General features: G+C 43.3%; 1 protein-coding gene across 2 annotated transcripts in view; it reads left to right on the top strand.

Annotated features, from left to right (window-relative positions):
- plcd3b (phospholipase C, delta 3b) overlaps positions 1 to 16,848 on the top strand; it is a 56,730-nt gene extending 39,882 nt beyond the window's left edge. For both annotated transcript variants that reach the window (XM_079659499.1, XM_079659498.1), the window contains 4 exons: positions 3,020 to 3,136; positions 3,829 to 4,007; positions 4,463 to 4,598; positions 16,385 to 16,848. In XM_079659499.1, coding sequence (XP_079515625.1) covers positions 3,020 to 3,136; positions 3,829 to 4,007; positions 4,463 to 4,598; positions 16,385 to 16,578 — 626 coding nt within the window. In that variant the 3' untranslated portion in view covers positions 16,579 to 16,848. The remainder of the gene's footprint in view (positions 1 to 3,019; positions 3,137 to 3,828; positions 4,008 to 4,462; positions 4,599 to 16,384) is intronic.
- Positions 16,849 to 16,854: the final 6 nt, after the last annotated feature.

The raw sequence follows: 16,854 nt of genomic DNA, 5'->3' as shown, positions 1-16,854 counted from the left end.
GGTCCCATGTCATGCTTTTCTGGTTATTACCCTTCCCCTTGTGTGTTATGAAGGTTTTTATTCATGTAAACGGTCTGCAGAGTCAAAAACCCTCAAAGTACACCCTGTAGCGAGTAAAACTCTAACACAGAAAAGACCTGTCTATGCTGCCCCAAAACGCCTCGTTGGACATTTCTCTTTTTCCATTTGTTTATTCCCGGAACCGCATGACGTCGTGCGGTTCCCCGAACCAAAATGGACCAATCCGCGGAGCTCCTCACACACCAGAACCCCTCGGCATCACTATCAAATGCAGTGGGGGGACCTTTAGCGTACATTTTCAACTAACAGGGAGTCCCATTGACTTGAGCTCCCTGGTTGGTAATAGACGAGTTGGGATCGCGGAGAAGTGCGCTCCGCAGACCCATGCTCACAGCGTTATAAACCTTTTTCTTACTCAATATCAAGCCACACTTACTGTTTTTACTTCGGCTGTGAGTGTTTGTGTGTGCTCAGGATGAGTTTTGCGCTGTCTCGCTGTATCGCCGACCCGGAAACCAGACCAGTAAGCCAGCTCACTGAGCAGCGAACCTTGCAACGTCCCGACCAATCAGAGCACACTGGGCTCACAGGGAGGGGGGGGGCAGGGGCTCCAACAAGCCTTTAGGACAGAGAGTCAATACCAGTGAATACACATACTTTACAGAGATGCTGTATGAGAAACCAATAGGAGTTTGGAAAATTGCACAATATAAATCTATTTTAGTATACCTCAACAATGGAATTATGATCAGTAGAAATGGCCATGACATGGGACCTTTAACACTAATATCACATTAAATCTGGCGGTGTAAAGTAACTAAATATATTTACTCAGAGAGCAATCTTTCAGACCTCTTATCCACTCCTTCATTTCCTTTGGTATGTGCCCAGGCAGATGCGCTCTCACATCACACAGAGATCACTTAGTTTGTTTGTTTGTTTGTTGTTTTATTTTCCTTTTCTCTTTCAAAATACTTTATTAACGTTTCTCCTCTTTTACAGACAGAATTATATATTCACTTCCCATTACCAATATTCTCTATATTTTTTACACACAATTAAACCATTTAAAAAACTCATCGTTTTGGCAACTATTTACTGTACTTAAGTACCATTTAGAGATACTTGTACTTTACTTGATGATTTTCATTTTTTGCTACTTTGTACTTTTACCCCATTACATTTATTTAATAGCTTTAGTTACTTTACAGATTTGGATTAATGATTTGAAATATAATCAACTCTTAAATCAGACTTTAGTTCCACATGGAGTCAATTAAAAGCTATTAGTAAAAGCTACCCTGCAGTATACAAAGTCATTAAAACTAGCTGCACCTTTACCAGCTTTGATAACACTTTAATGATCAATAATTATAAAACATATATTATTCTGAAATGGACCAATCTGCAAAATCACTACTTTTACTTTTGGTACTTTAACTATATTTTAATGATAATACTTTTTGTACTTTTACTTGTAACTAGGGATGGTTATCGTTAGGATTTTATCGATACCGATACTGCTTATCGATACCGGTATTTTTCTATACTCTTATCGATACTTTTCAATAATTTGGTGCTCAAAATTATAGACATGATTACAAGATGTGAAGATTAAACAACAGTCATTTTATTTTAATTTATATTTATTTATTATTTAATGTAACTTTTTCAATGTCATACCAAGCAGGTATGACATTGAAAAAGTGTGTTTGACAGTGTGTCTCTGGAAGGGGGGCAGTTATTAGGGGCAGTTCATAAATCCATGTAAACATAACCATTGGTCAGTTAAAATGAGACGCTGCGTACGCACCTCCTAAACCGGAAGCTCCGGTCGGCTAACCATTATAATTACAAAGTTACAGAGACATTGGATTAATAGGGTGGCCCTGAAGTGCAAGTCAAAACAACATTTCACAAAACACTAGAGCATTTCACAAAACACCACAGCATTTCACAAAACACTTCAACATTTCACAAAACGCTACAGCATTTCAGTAAACGCTTCAACATTTCACAAAACACTACAGCATTTCAGAAAACACCACAGCATTTCAGAAAACGCTACAGCATTTCAAAAAACACCACAGCATTTCACAAAACACTTCAACATTTCAGAAAACACTACAGCATTTCATGAAACACCACAGCATTTCACAAAACACTTCAACATTTCAACTTTTACGGAAAGGGTATTCCTTTAGGGAAACACTTCTTGTTTGTGATTGGACAGAGCGAGCCAGAGAAGCGCTGCTGTGATTGGTTGTTTTTGCTGCCAGTCAAGAAATGACGCTTCGTGATTGGTCAGCACCCGACAGCGCAACATGTCCCAAAACATCAGCCGTTAGCTGTTAGCACACAGAGCTCACAGCTAATCATATCTGTTCAGAAACTGGACAAAAGTTAAACATGTACAAAACACAGACTTTCGTGGCGAATACAGTCGCTGCTTTATTTCTGTCTGTATGACGTTATTGTGAGTTTGAACGGAGCAGCTACAGGTTAATTTAGCCTGATTGATCCGATATCCATTCAGAAAACACGCATTTTAAAAGGTTTTTCAACTGCCGTCTTGTCTGCACACTTGTCAAAGCATTCATTCATGGTTTTTACTAATCGGTATCAGTATGTTGTTACTTCGGCATCATTTTGAAACGTGTATTATAATTAAATCACGGTAAAATATGTTAATTTTTTTGTAGTTGGTATCTATCATAGTATTTGCATGGATATAAGCTCCACCCCCTCTCCAGCGCGTCTTGTTTGAATGACGTCCAATCAGCTACCGGTACTGACTAAGTACCGGTTCTCGATACCCATCCCTACTTGTAACAGAGTACTCCTGCTCTGTGGTAGTTCTACTTTTACTTAAGTACAAGATGTGAGTACTTCTCCCACCTCTGCATGTAATACTAATATTTGGCAGTTACCTACATTTACCTAAATGTGCCTTTCTTTAGTTTATAATTGGACTAATTTGTGCTCTCTTGTCCTCCAGGGATGTACTTTGTGCGTCATAACAGCCACCAGCTCAGCAGGATTTACCCATCAGGCCAGCGCCTCCAGTCCTCCAACTACAACCCTCAGGAGATGTGGAACGCAGGCTGTCAAATTGGTGAGAGCTGATTTAGTGTCCCAGGAGAAACGAGTCACACAATCTTAGTTCCTACTTTCCTCTCGAATGATTCAAAGCTTTATCGTCCTATGCACAGTAGCTACAGTGTACTTCTTGATATTGAAATCTAAAGTCCTCGGCTCCTACAACAATGCCATACAAATATATAAACAGGGTTGGGAGGGTTCATTGAAAAATGTAATCCGTTAAAATAACTAGTGACGTGTAAAAAAAAAATCTAACTATATATGTTGATAAGATAAGACCTAAGAGGTTTTTTACTTACGTGTATGTAACAATGTAACCTTAGAAAAGAAGAAAACCAAGATATTTCAAAAATAAAAATGTTGTAACAGTAATAGTTTATAAATGCTGTTTAAGCTTTATAAATGAATCTAAAGCATAGACATATTTTTGTTTAATAAATCAGGTGTCCACTACTGCATTAAAAAAATAAATGTATTTAAAAAGAGGAATTAAAGTATCCTGAATATAAACCATAAAGAAAATTCCTCCAACAATTTATCTATTCAAAAATTGGATACAAACTTTTTTTTGTATCCTGATGATGTAATCCATTACTCCCAAAACCTGTATATATAAATATAAGACAAGTAAAATAGTGAAAGAGACTGTTGCAGGTGACCTCAGTCTGATGGTGTGCCGCTAACACATCTGTGTGTGTTCTCCAGTTGCTTTGAATTTTCAGACCCCAGGTGAGCAGATGGACCTGAATCGGGGCCGCTTCCTGCAGAACAGTCAGTGTGGGTACATGTTGAAGCCCCCCTTCATGTGCCAGCCGGACACCAAATTCAACCCGGAGAACGTTGGGGGGGGTCCAGGCCACAGACCTGTGCTGCTCACTTTCCGGGTAGGGCTGCCAAACTGTCATTCTGTTCTGGACAGATAATGATTCTGTCTAGCATAAAACCACAATTCTTTTTATAAAATGTCCACAAGGCATAATAAAGGTTTTACGCTACAACTTAAAGAAGTGGATGAAAAGTGACAATGTAAAGCAAAGTATAAGCATTTACAAATGAGACAATAGTTTGCACTGATACAAAACACACGATAGAAAAACAAAGCAATGATACAACTGCTGTGATCCCCCGGCATTCACTGCCAGTAAGCCTCATACACACAAATATTCACCGTTAATGTGATTAAATGCAATGCACTGTATAAACATGATTTTTAACATGAGCCATGGAGGGAATAAGAGTGTAGTTGCATTAGTGTTTGAACTGTTGCCAGATAAGCTTTTCTAGCTCTCATAATAATGATTCTCTAATGAAATGATGCTCTGTTTTTATTGTTTTTCAGGTCATCTCGGCTCAGCAGCTGCCTAAACCAGACTGGGACAAACACACCTCCATCGTGGACCCTCATGTGTGGGTGGAGGTTCATGGTGTTCCCATCGACATCAACAAGAAGAAAACGCCTCATGTGGACAACAATGGTAAATGCCTACTCTATTGACCCAATAACTTTTGACCAATTAAAGGCAGTAGCAACCTTTTTGGTAGAATAGATCATACATGTAATGCATAGTCAATGCTTATGCTAATTATAGATCTTGAAAGCTACAACATTGATAGTTGTTTTATGTAACAAAAACACTTTTATTTAAAGTGGACCTATCATGCTATATTTTAATAATATATTGTGGGGCCATACCTATATAAAACATGTCTGTGAAGTTTTTTTTTCAAAATACCAAACAGATCATGCATTTTAGCCATGCCTCATTTCGCTCTATTTGCTGTATTCCAGCCCTGTTTTTGCAAGGGCTGATTCTGTGGCAAATGAGCTGCAGCTGATCACGCCCCCCTGCAAAGGAGGGGGGCGAGGCATGAGCGTTATGTTACCATGCTGTTACCATGCCACGGCAACCTCTCATTCCCCTGAAAGGTGGAGAGTTGCCCATATAGGCGGAGCTCCTTGTTTCTGACGTCAGAGTTATTTCAAATCAGTCTGTTTCAGATGCGTTGCAGCCCCGTTTTTAGAGATTTGGGTATGGAGGAAAAGAGAGATGGTTGTGTTTTCTGACACTTGTTGAGTTCCCTGACGAACCGGGGACACATATTCATGTATAAAAGACGTACAAAAGTGCATTTTGCATGATAGGTCCCCTTTAATTGATAGTGTAAAATAACATCCAGTTTGGAATGGAAATTGATTATTTAAATCAGGGATGGGCAACTTTGATGGTGGTGGGGGCCACATCATTGATGTACTGGCCACCAGGGTGGTGCGGATTCACTTGGAACACACACACACAAAAGATCCATGTGTTGTATGTTATTATTAACAAATATGCAAAGTCTGACATCTTCATTGACATTTTACAATCAAAGGGAACATCCCCAAAAAATGGGAACATCCTTTAATAAGCTCACTAAACAAATATCAGTTCACAGAAATGTTATTTCATTTTGACAAGTGGCATGTTTGTATTGAACAGGTTATTAAACAGTGGAATACAACTATTTTAAACTATTGGAAAGCACGGAAAATGTGTGTGTATTGATATTAACCATTAAGATGACATAAACATGAAGTCATGAACACTAACCCAGATATTAGTTCAATCAGGAGAGACGTGATGTATGAAATACATGTTTATTATCGGGACACAAGATATGCGGAATAATGATTGACGTATTACAACAAGTAACTGTAATGATGTTTTGGCGATTAGGCCCTGGGTTTGCAGGATGATCATTCAGGAGGGAAAGAACCGCTCTGATGAACCCGCCCGGGGTCTAGACACTGGTGGTGGTGATAGTAGTTCGGTCCGATCTGAAGGGAGAAGGTTTTTAGCTTGGCCCTGTATTAGGAGACAGGAGGCAAAGGGGTGGAGGAGGGTTGTGCGTTGACACCTGAAATGACAACTGACAGGGAGGGGAGAGCAGATTTAAAGGGGTTAGCAGGTGCGATGATTGCTAGCCGGGGCGTGAGGCCCCTGATCGCTTATTGAGATAACGTGTGACACCAGATGATATTGTCTTCCTGATTGAACTTGCGCTAAGCTACATTTAAATCAGGAAAGACGTGATGTATGAAATACATGTTTATTACCGGGACACATGATATGCGGAATAGTGATTGACGTATTACAACAAGTAACTGTAATGATGTTTTGGCAGTTAGGCCCCGGGTTTGCAGGATGATCATTCAGGAGGGAAAGAACCGCTCTGATGAACCCCCAAAATAAGTGAAGTATGAAGTACTGAGCTGTGAGCAATTCTTACCTTGCGGCTGGCTGCGGAGATCTATGGATGAAATGAGAGATTAACATGGGGACGTGATGAGGCACCGGAATCGCTTCCGGGCTGCGGGGTTAGACATGCGTACCCACTGGCCGCAACCTGCATTCGTAGGGTTAAACCTACAGCAGACCCATGTCCGCAACCTGCATTTGCAGGGTTAAACCTAACACAGACCCATGTCCGCAACCTGCATTTGCAGGGTTAAGCCTAACACAGACCGTCTGGCCGCAACATGCACTTGCAGGGTTAAACATAACGCGACCCACTGGCCCCAACCTGCACCCGCAGGGTTACACCTAACGCAGACCCCTGTCTGCAACCTGCATTCGCAGGGTTAAACATAACGCAGACCCTCTGGCCGCAACCTGCACTCGCAGGGTTAAACATAACGCAGACCTGGAGGTCACAACCTGACGTGTAGGGTTAAACATGAACACGGACCCGGAGGTCACAACCTAACGTGCTGGGTTAAACATGAACACGGACCCTGAGGTCACAACCTGGCGTGCAGGGTTAAACATGACGCAGACCCGGAGGTCACCTGACGTGCAGGGTTAAACATGACGCTGACCCGGAGGTCGCGACCTGACATGCAGGGTTAAACATGAACACAGTGATACGTATACAGGCTGACGTGCTATGAAACCACCGCCACCAGTTATAGGCATAATCCCCATTTTAGTGTTGGAGAGACCTTGGATAACCAGCACGCGAAAACTGTGGGATATGAAGGCGGAGGAGGACCACCGTCCGAGTTGCAGGGATGATGGGGAATTGCCTTGATTGGCAGCAGAGGTGGCTGCACCTATCTGAACAAAAGCCCTGATATGCTATTAAGACTGTTACGTCCCCACTAAGGTCTAGGGGACCTGGAGACAATAACATACAACCAATAAAAATGAGGGAGTCAGTGTAACAGTTGACAAAAGGTTTATTTTGTGTAAACCCAGAATCGAACAGACATATAATTGAAACACTCTGTTGGAGAGGAGGAGGAGGAGTCAAAGGATTGTGCCAAACAAAAGAAACAAGCATAACAAAACCAGGCCTATCTCTACATCTATCCTTTGAAACCAAAGCTCAAACAAAAAAAACCTCACTAACTAAACTACACATAATTTGACAAAACAATATACAGGGGTGGCAACAATCCGCTAACCTAGTGTGTCCGAACATTAGTTAGCTACGTGGTGAGAAATGTACAGGGTACCCCAGACTTACCTAACTCCTCCACCTCTCAACACACACACTTTCAAAAAGGTCAGACAATACAAAGATCATGAGTTGCTAAACACTGCAGGCTCCTTCATCAGCAACAGGCCCAGAGTGAGAGAGAGAGAGAAGACTTCCTGGGTGCCTCCTTTATGGTCGGCCCTGGCTGCTGATAGGCCAGCTGAGGGTGAGGGGATCCAATCAGCCATCAGATTCAGGTGCACAGGCAGATTCCGATCAGCAGCTGATTAGCTGTGCAGAAGACAGGGAGAAGAGAGAAACACAGGAGGGAAAGAAAACCCCACAAGTACAGCCTGCCTGGCACGTAACACCCCCACACATATAAATCCAAACCGTATGTTTGGACCCGACAATATACATTTTCTATGTTATTGGGAAGATGAGACAAGTAATTGGGCAAATCAGCCAATACCTCAGTATTGCTTAGTCTTGCCCCCTGTGGTGTTGCACTGCGCATCACCAACTCATCCTCATGCTCATGCTCATTTGAGCTCACCTTTGAAACTGAAGCCATAGGAGAGACGGTTGTCTCCACCTGGTGAGCTTTAGAAGAATCACTTTGGTCATCCCTGGTGCAGTACTTCTTCATCATGTTGATATGACACACTCTGGTAGGATGTCTGCGGTCAGGTGTTTGAATGACGTAGTTTGTTTCACAGAGCTTCTTATCTACAACATAAGGACCAGAACATTTAGTAGACAGAGCAGAACCAGGTACAGGCAATAGAACCAACACCTTGTCACCTGGCTGAAACAAGCGTGCTACGGCCTTCTGGTCGTAGCGTTTCTTCATTTCCCCCTGGGTAGAGGTCAGAGCTTCCCTAGCCAAGGAGCAAGCACGATGTAGACGTTCCTTAAGTTTGGCGACATACTCTGGGATACTGCAAACTTTTTTCATTGGCATGATCAAATGCTCTTTAAGAACTTTTAAAGGACCTCGGACTTCATGTCCAAACACTAGCTCAGCAGGACTAAAACCTTGAGACTCCTGAACAGCTTCACGGGCGGCAAATAACACTAAAGGAACACCGTCATCCCAATCTTTATGAGACTTGTGGCAATGTTTTCTTAACATGCACTTCATAGTCTGGTGAAACCTCTCTAATGCCCCCTGACTTTCAGGATGATATGGGCTGGATGTCACATGCTTGATCCCTAAGGTGTCAAGTACCCGGGCAAACACTTTAGACATGAAGTTGGTACCTTGGTCTGTTTGAACTACCTTTGGTAGACCAAACGTGGAGAAAAACTTCAGAAGTGCCTTGGTGATGACCGGGGCAGTGATTTTCTGTAGTGGGATGGCTTCTGGGAACCTAGTGGAGGCACACATGACAGTTAAGAGAAACTGGTTTCCAGTTTTAGTTTTTGGCAAGGGTCCCACAAAATCCACAATCACCCTTTCAAATGGCTCTCCCATTACTGGAATGGGAATGAGAGGAGCAGGGTGTATCACCTGATTTGGTTTACCAGCAACTTGGCACACATGACATGTTCGACAATAAAGAACTACGTCAGACTTAAGTCCTGGCCAAAATAAGTGTTTTAAAACTCTTTCATACGTTTTTGTTACCCCCATGTGACCTGACCACGGATGATCATGAGCCAAGAACATCACCTGAGAACGATAGGCTGTTGGCACGACAACCTGATAAATTGCAAAGGAGTCTGACTCCTCACAGGCATCACTAATCCAGCGACGCATCAATAGTCCATCTTCCATAATATAGGCAATCTTCTTTGACTTGGCCTCTTTCTGACTGATAACAGAAGAGAGACATTTAGAAAGTGTTTCATCACTTAACTGGGCTGCCATGAATTCTTCCCGAGTGGCAGGCAGTTGTACAAGCACTGAGCTGTTACTGGGTGATACAGCATCAGCAGACCGGGCCTCCTCTGGCAGTCGGTCCGTCGCAGTCATGTCTTTAAGAAACTGCCCTGTAGCAAGAAAAGAATCAGACAAGTCCTCTCCATATTTCTTTGACTGGGCCCATGTAACAAGACAAGCAGGAAAGATTTCGGGAGGTACTTCAGCTGATTTATCTGCGTCTAAACTTAGATCAGGAGAATCAATGACCTCAGGTACTGGCTTGACTTTGCCTCCAGCCAAGTCCTTACTGAGGATGAAATCAACACCTTTGATGGGCAAGGGAGGGAGGACAGCTACTTTAAAGAATCCTTTGACAAGGGACGAGTGAAAATAACCATTGTGCAAAGGAGCCGCAACTAGTGTCATGCCTACCCCTTGAACAACAGCACTTGATCCACATGATGACCTGGAGGTTAAAGGTAAGATGCCTTCCCCAATAATAGACTGAGAACCTCCGGTGTCCCTAAGTACCTGTACTGGCAGCTGGTCTTTAGGATCCCCTGTTAAAGAAACAAAGCCCTTTGAAATAAAGGGTTTGAAGCAGGGATCAGGTACATCATCTTCCTGGGACATTTATATGTCTGATAGGGAAACTCCTTTAATGAGTCCCATGCCTTTTGGCGTTTGAAAGCATTGCGAAAATTGTTGTTTACGCTTTAAGAAATGACACCCTGAAATAAGGTGTCCTGTTTTATGGCAGTAGTTACACTCACGGGGCCCCCGTGGAGGTGATGGTGGCCCCTAGACCTTTCAAAAGTTGTTGGGCCAAGATCAGTCCTTCCGGTTTGCGACTCTGTAGCTTTATCTGGGCGCAAGGGTGAAGAAAACACAGTCTTGTGGGTGAGCATAAATTCATCCGCTAAAACAGCTGCCTTAGCCAGTGAAGTGACCTTCTGTTCATTTAAGAATATCACCATCCTTTCAGGCAAATAATTCTTAAAATCTTCCAAGAGAAGTAACTAACGAAGACTCTCAAAATGATCCTTCACTTCATTAGCCGCACCCCATTTATCAAAGAGAATGCCCTTCTCTCGCGCGAACTCAAAAAATGTCTGATTAGCAGATTTTTTATGGTGTCTGAACTTTTGTCTGTAGGCCTCCGGCACAAGCTCATAAGCACGCAAGATCAACTCTTTAAGCACTTCGTACTGCAAGCTTTCTTCCAAAGAACGTGAAGATACCACTTCCTGAGCTTTACCTACTAATTTGCACTGTAGTAGGATTGGCCACATGTCTTTAGGCCAGACTAGTGCGGTAGCAATCCTCTCAAAAGCACAAAAATATGAGTCAACTTCTGACTCTCTAAAAGTTGGCACCAAAGCAATATTTTTACTAATACCAAAACTTTTTGTATGAGAGACTGTATGCGAAGGTATTGACCTCTCAAATGTCTGCTCTGAAGAGATTCTCAGGGCATCAACTTCAAGCCGCTTTAACGTGATTTCTTTCTCAGCTTCTTTCTCTAACTTGCGAATCTGCAGTTTGTATTCATATTCAGCTCTACACACCATTTCCTTCTCCTGGAACTCCAGCTGAAGACGGGCAAGACGAACCTTCAGTTTGGCATCACTACTTGCACCAACGCTACCCGGAGAGAAAGCCTCAAACCTAGGAAGCGTTGCAGGAGGAGCCTCAGGATTTACCTTGTCAATTCTAGGTGTAGCTAATACAGCCAGACTCTTCTGTTCTATAAAGGAAGCACCAACAACACGTTCCCTATCATCATCATCAATAGATACATCAGCCCTAGGCTGAGAAGACATGCTTGGGATTACAAGAATCTTTAACTCCTCTAGTTTTTGCATGATTTTCTCTCTTATCTCTTTTTTTACTTTATACTTGTCTACTGAAATGTTAAAGTGAGCTGCAATACATAACATGTCATCTTTGCGACAGGAATACAACTTATCAGCACTTGGACTTTCAATAAAGTCCTGTAAGTCAAAACCCATTTTTCAGCCAATGTACAACACCTACAATGACTTCTCAATTATTGGTTGTTGTTTTTTTTAGCTCAGGAAAATAGATATCCCGGACGAGCCCCCATTTGTTACGTCCCCACTAAGGTCTAGGGGACCTGGAGACAATAACATACAACCAATAAAAATGAGGGAGTCAGTGTAACAGTTGACAAAAGGTTTATTTTGTGTAAACCCAGAATCGAACAGACATATAATTGAAACACTCTGTTGGTGAGGAGGAGGAGGAGTCAAAGGATTGTGCCAAACAAAAGAAACAAGCATAACAAAACCAGGCCTATCTCTACATCTATCCTTTGAAACCAAAACTCAAACAAAAAAAACCTCACAAACTAAACTACATACAAAGAATTTGACAAAACAATATACAGGGGTGGCAACAATCCGCTAACCTAGTGTGTCTGAACATTAGTTAGCTACGTGGTGAGAAATGTACAGGGTACCCCAGACTTACCTAACTCCTCCACCTCTCAACACACACACTTTCAAAAAGGTCAGACAATACAACGATCATGAGTTGCTAAACACTGCAGGCTCCTTCATCAGCATCAGGCCCAGAGTGAGAGAGAGAGAAGACTTCCTGGGTGCCTCCTTTATGGTCGGCCCTGGCTGCTGATAGGCCAGCTGAGGGTGAGGGGATCCAATCAGCCATCAGATTCAGGTGCACAGGCAGATTCCGATCAGCTGCTGATTAGCTGTGCAGAAGACAGGGAGAAGAGAGAAACACAGGAGGGAAAGAAAACCCCACAAGTACAGCCTGCCTGGCACGTAACAAAGACACTACCACCAGTATATGCATATTTACCATAGGTAAACTGAAGAGATCTTGGATTGGCAGCACAAGCCGATGTCCGGCGAAGAGGGAGATGTAGACAAGTAATGCACAAGCTGTTAGCTGGAGTACAGTGATGCATGAATATCATAACTGGATTAGAGCCAAGTGAGCATGAACCCTAGAAATGAATGAAGTGCAGGATGCATGCAGAAAAACATACACTTAGTTAAATACTGAGACATGACCCGTGATATAGTCTAGCATAATTAGCAGTTAAGTGCGCCAGAATGAGTCATAGATGCTGATAAGCTGATTGAGTGATTAAGACCGTCTTCTATCATCTGAGAAGAGGATGATGGAGGGACGCTAGTGTTAGATCCAGCGAGTGTGATAATAAATGTGTAAGCATTAGTGGAAATCTGAGCGTGCCGCTATGGCGGATGATCTCATGCAGATATTCCCCCCAAAACGGAGGATGTGCAGTGCACGTCCTTAGAGTCGGGGGAAACGCGGTCGTCGTGAGGCCAGTGGATGCCACGTCCAGGAAACGGGAGATGATGGCGTGCAGAAGATTATCCGCATGCAAAGTACGGTTGCCCGGTGAGGAAGAGCAACTGTCGTTGAAGATGTTTGCTGTATACGCCTTGACGTTTATGTGGATGAACGCAGTTTGGTTAGAGGAACATTAATACCATAAGCTTGATGTGATGCCTAGGCACTCCGGGTGTGTGACTGGGCCTATAGTTCCTCATGATTAGGAACGCTGTGCTCCTGGAGGAGTCTCTTCTTCTTTCTTCTTCTCTTTTCCCAGTTGAGCGGAGTTATAGGTCAGTAATGTTGTATTGAACACTAGATGGCGTAAAGCAACGCATGAGGGGGTCTCCCTGGGCAGTGGGTGATTTGAACTGGGAAGAGACAACTATTAATATTATTTACCCGAATAGCCGGTGCACGCGTAGTTTCTCCTTACTTGACTCCCGCTTAAGGCTGAAAGAGTTCCACTGAACAGATGATGGGAACTTTAAAGCGCGTCGTTAATATCTGCTTTGAAGAGCCAGCCTTGGCCTGCACACTATTAAGATTACATTATCTCCGTGCGTAGAAAGGGGGAACATTGACCTTTGTCATCGAGATTGCCCTGAGCAATACCAGTCATGATAGTAGCCTACGCTAAAGCAAATAGAGTTGTAACGAGCAGTAGCGCTTGAACAAAGTGACTAGAACGCGACCGCACCTTGAAATACTTATACAAGTCGGGCAGCACAAAGAATCTGTTATTGTGTAGGAAACGGTTTTATGCCGCAATGATAGACTGATTATCTCGGTTGCTAAGCAACATCGCCTGTAGGATGCCAGATAACCTTATGACGGTGTTGTGATGCCGACGGCATAAATCCATACTGAAACACGTCACTAAGAGATGGGAAATAATTATCGGCTGCTTATGTGACAGTCGGACAGTGAGTGCTTAACGGCGACCGCTGGCGTGTGAGTTAACAATGAAATAAGCTCCGGCGCACGCGCGCCGCAGCGGCGTAATGCCGCTGAAACACATGATAACCGATGCATCACGGCGTTCTAGAAAAATATAGTTTGAAGAAGTAGTTCTGATTGAATCTGGCTTTGTAGGATTAAAAACTACCCGACGCAATCCTCTATTGATGTTTGTTTGACAGCGGTATTAGGAGAGAAACGGCGATGTAAACAGTTACGTCATGACGCGATATTCCACCTTTGAACCTAATTCACCTCTGTAATGTGTAAGGATTTAGTGGATCAGAGACTGTGAACGGATTTGGACAGTGCTGCCGAGGAGATGTTGTTGTCGCAGATCCAGTCGTTGGTGCACCGAGAAACGGAATATTTCTTAGTGGAGAAGAAAAGAAAAAAATACGATCATTCAGTCAATATCATTAAATTAATATTGGGAGTCAATTCCTAAATTATTTAGTATCTGGTCGTGTCATAAACAGGATAATGTGCAGCGACTTGGTCATTGAGGAAAAATAAGCCCTACGAAACACCATTCATTTCAGGTAACACTGTGTTGAAGCTTGAAACTGCGTTAGTTACTGAGCATTGTAATGGGTAGCAATTAGCCGAACTGCATTAGTAATGTATTACATTATTCGTACGCAAAGTAATACGTTACTGAAACTCGATACTGTAACACGTTACACCCAACACTGCCTGGAACTCACCTTAACCCTGAACTAAAGGTAGCAATGCATAGTGTTGAACTTCCTGTCGGCTACCGTAGTCGAGGAAACGAGGGGGGGATGACTCTGTGTCGTCTCCCAGGGCAGAAGCAACACGCTTCGGGTTCAATAACCCATTTTATCGGAAAGATTGGAGAGAGGCGAGCTCTTCTTGGGAGGTCGTTGCATTTATTTAGCTTTTCTGTTTCGCAAGATAGATTCGCAAGATCACGGACCTTTCCTTTTTCTGCTGCCTCGTTTACTTCTAGAAAACATGTATCCCGCTCGCTCGCTCTGCACGCCTCACACCCCTCTCTTAAAGGGGTAGCGATCTCACTCTGCATGACCCGAATGTCATAACAATATAACGAAACATCTCGTGAATTTGTTGCAACTGCCTCTTGCCAGCGCTACCCTGACGCCTGTTTTAGAGGTGAGGCGCAGGAGGAAGTAGCTTCAATGGGATGTAGCTTAAGCCCTGCCTGCCTGCGGGAGGGGTTGTGGTTGAAGCCAGAAATGGGTAAAGCTTCGCATGCGAAGAGGACCCGTTCCGCATGAAGCCGGAAGCGCCGCATTTGAGCGGCCCTGATGCCAGTGATGCCCTCTCGAGAGACTGAAGGCGTGCGTCATTGTTTGCGTGAAGTAGCCCATTTCCATTAAGCCGGAGGAACTTCCTTGGAGCCCGATTTCCTTTTCTTTTTCCTCCCGCGTCCGGGTTTGCGGGGCGGGCGGCTGGAACCGCTAGCCGACTGGGGAACGCCGCCTGTAGCTTAATCCGAAAGACTGCGGAGCTGATGAATAATGCCTGGAGCTGGGACGAAGCCCTGCTACTGCTTTTGGTTGACACCTGAAATGACAACTGACAGGGAGGGGAGAGCAGATTTAAAGGGGTTAGCAGGTGCGATGATTGCTAGCCGGGGCGTGACGCCCCTGATCGCTTATTGAGATAACGTGTGACACCAGATGATATTGTCTTCCTGATTGAACTTGCGCTGAGCTACGTTTGTCTAACTTGAACCTAAAACCAGTCTCTGCATTCCCCTTATTCCACAATAAGGGGAATGTCAACACAGACACCTGTCAGCCCGCACTCTGCTGTTCCTTAGCGCCACTCCCCCTCCCTCCCGCTGAAATTATGAATGAAAAGCGTAGTAAGCATAGATAACACGGCAGGGTCCGTGAAAGTTTGTTTGCATCTGATTTCAAATAAACAAAGTCTTGGTTTTAAGAATATTAAACTTGTTTCGCCAAATTCAGATGATAAATACAACTTTTAAGCTTGTAAAGGCATAATTACAAGAGGCAACTTAACGTCACAGCAGGCATAACAACAGCCGGTGTTTCTTGTGAGGGTTTCCCCGGGAAACAAACACAATACACACAAATGCGTCACAGATTATTTTGCGGTATTTGAAATCATGTACGCAGCTCGTGACGTAACTAGGAGTCTAGTGGACGATATCAGTACTACAAGTAAAACACATTTTTTACATTTCTTATTTTTTTATTAATTACGTTGTTTATAAATTAATCTGAGGGCCGCAAAAAGAGGAGGTGTCGGCCGCATGCGGCCCGCGGGCCGCCATTTGCCCGTCCCTGATTTAAATGATCAATTTCCCTCTTTATCGTCACACACGGGTATGTATACAGCACTGCACACACTGTGATATTTATCCTCTGCATTTAGCTCATCCTAGTATCAGGAGCAGAGGGCAGCTTTTATACACAGCGCCTTGTGTATGGTACATTTTTTGAACATTTCTTGAGATGTCAATAAAGGGGAACTCTAACTTGGTGTACTCTGAAAAAACTGAAACGCTGACTTTAATTAAGTGTACTATGTCAACACATTTCGTATAACTGTATCTTGAAGTTTTTCGTTGTGGATAGGTCTCTCAGTAAGTGTGCCGGCTTGTTTCAGGTTTTAACCCCCGCTGGGACTGCACCTTCAACTTCACCGTCCACGCTCCTGACCTGGCTCTGGTCCGCTTCCTGGTGGAGGACCATGACTACACCTCCAGCAACGATTTCCTGGGACAATACACCCTGCCTTTCTCCAGTCTGCGTACAGGTGTGTGTGGGGGAGGGGAGTTTGATGGTACCAGTGCAGTATGAGTAATCACCTGCTCTCCTGACCAGTGGTGGGATGTAACATATAAAGTAACATATTTAATTACTTGTACTTTACTTGAGTGTTTTCTCATTTGGCCACTTTATACCTTTAATCTACTACATTTTGTTGCCAAATGTTTTACTTTTTACTCCACTACATTTATTTTACAGATTGAAAAATATATTGAAGGGCCATACCTTTTTAAAATGTCTGTGATCTTTTTTTCAAAATACCAAACAGATCACCCATTGTAGCCATGCCTCATGCTGCTCAAACCC

The sequence above is a fragment of the Notothenia rossii genome (genome assembly GCF_949606895.1).
Source record: "Notothenia rossii genome assembly, chromosome: 11".
Lineage (NCBI taxonomy): Eukaryota > Metazoa > Chordata > Actinopteri > Perciformes > Nototheniidae > Notothenia > Notothenia rossii.
This window is presented reverse-complemented; position numbering and strand designations above follow the sequence as displayed.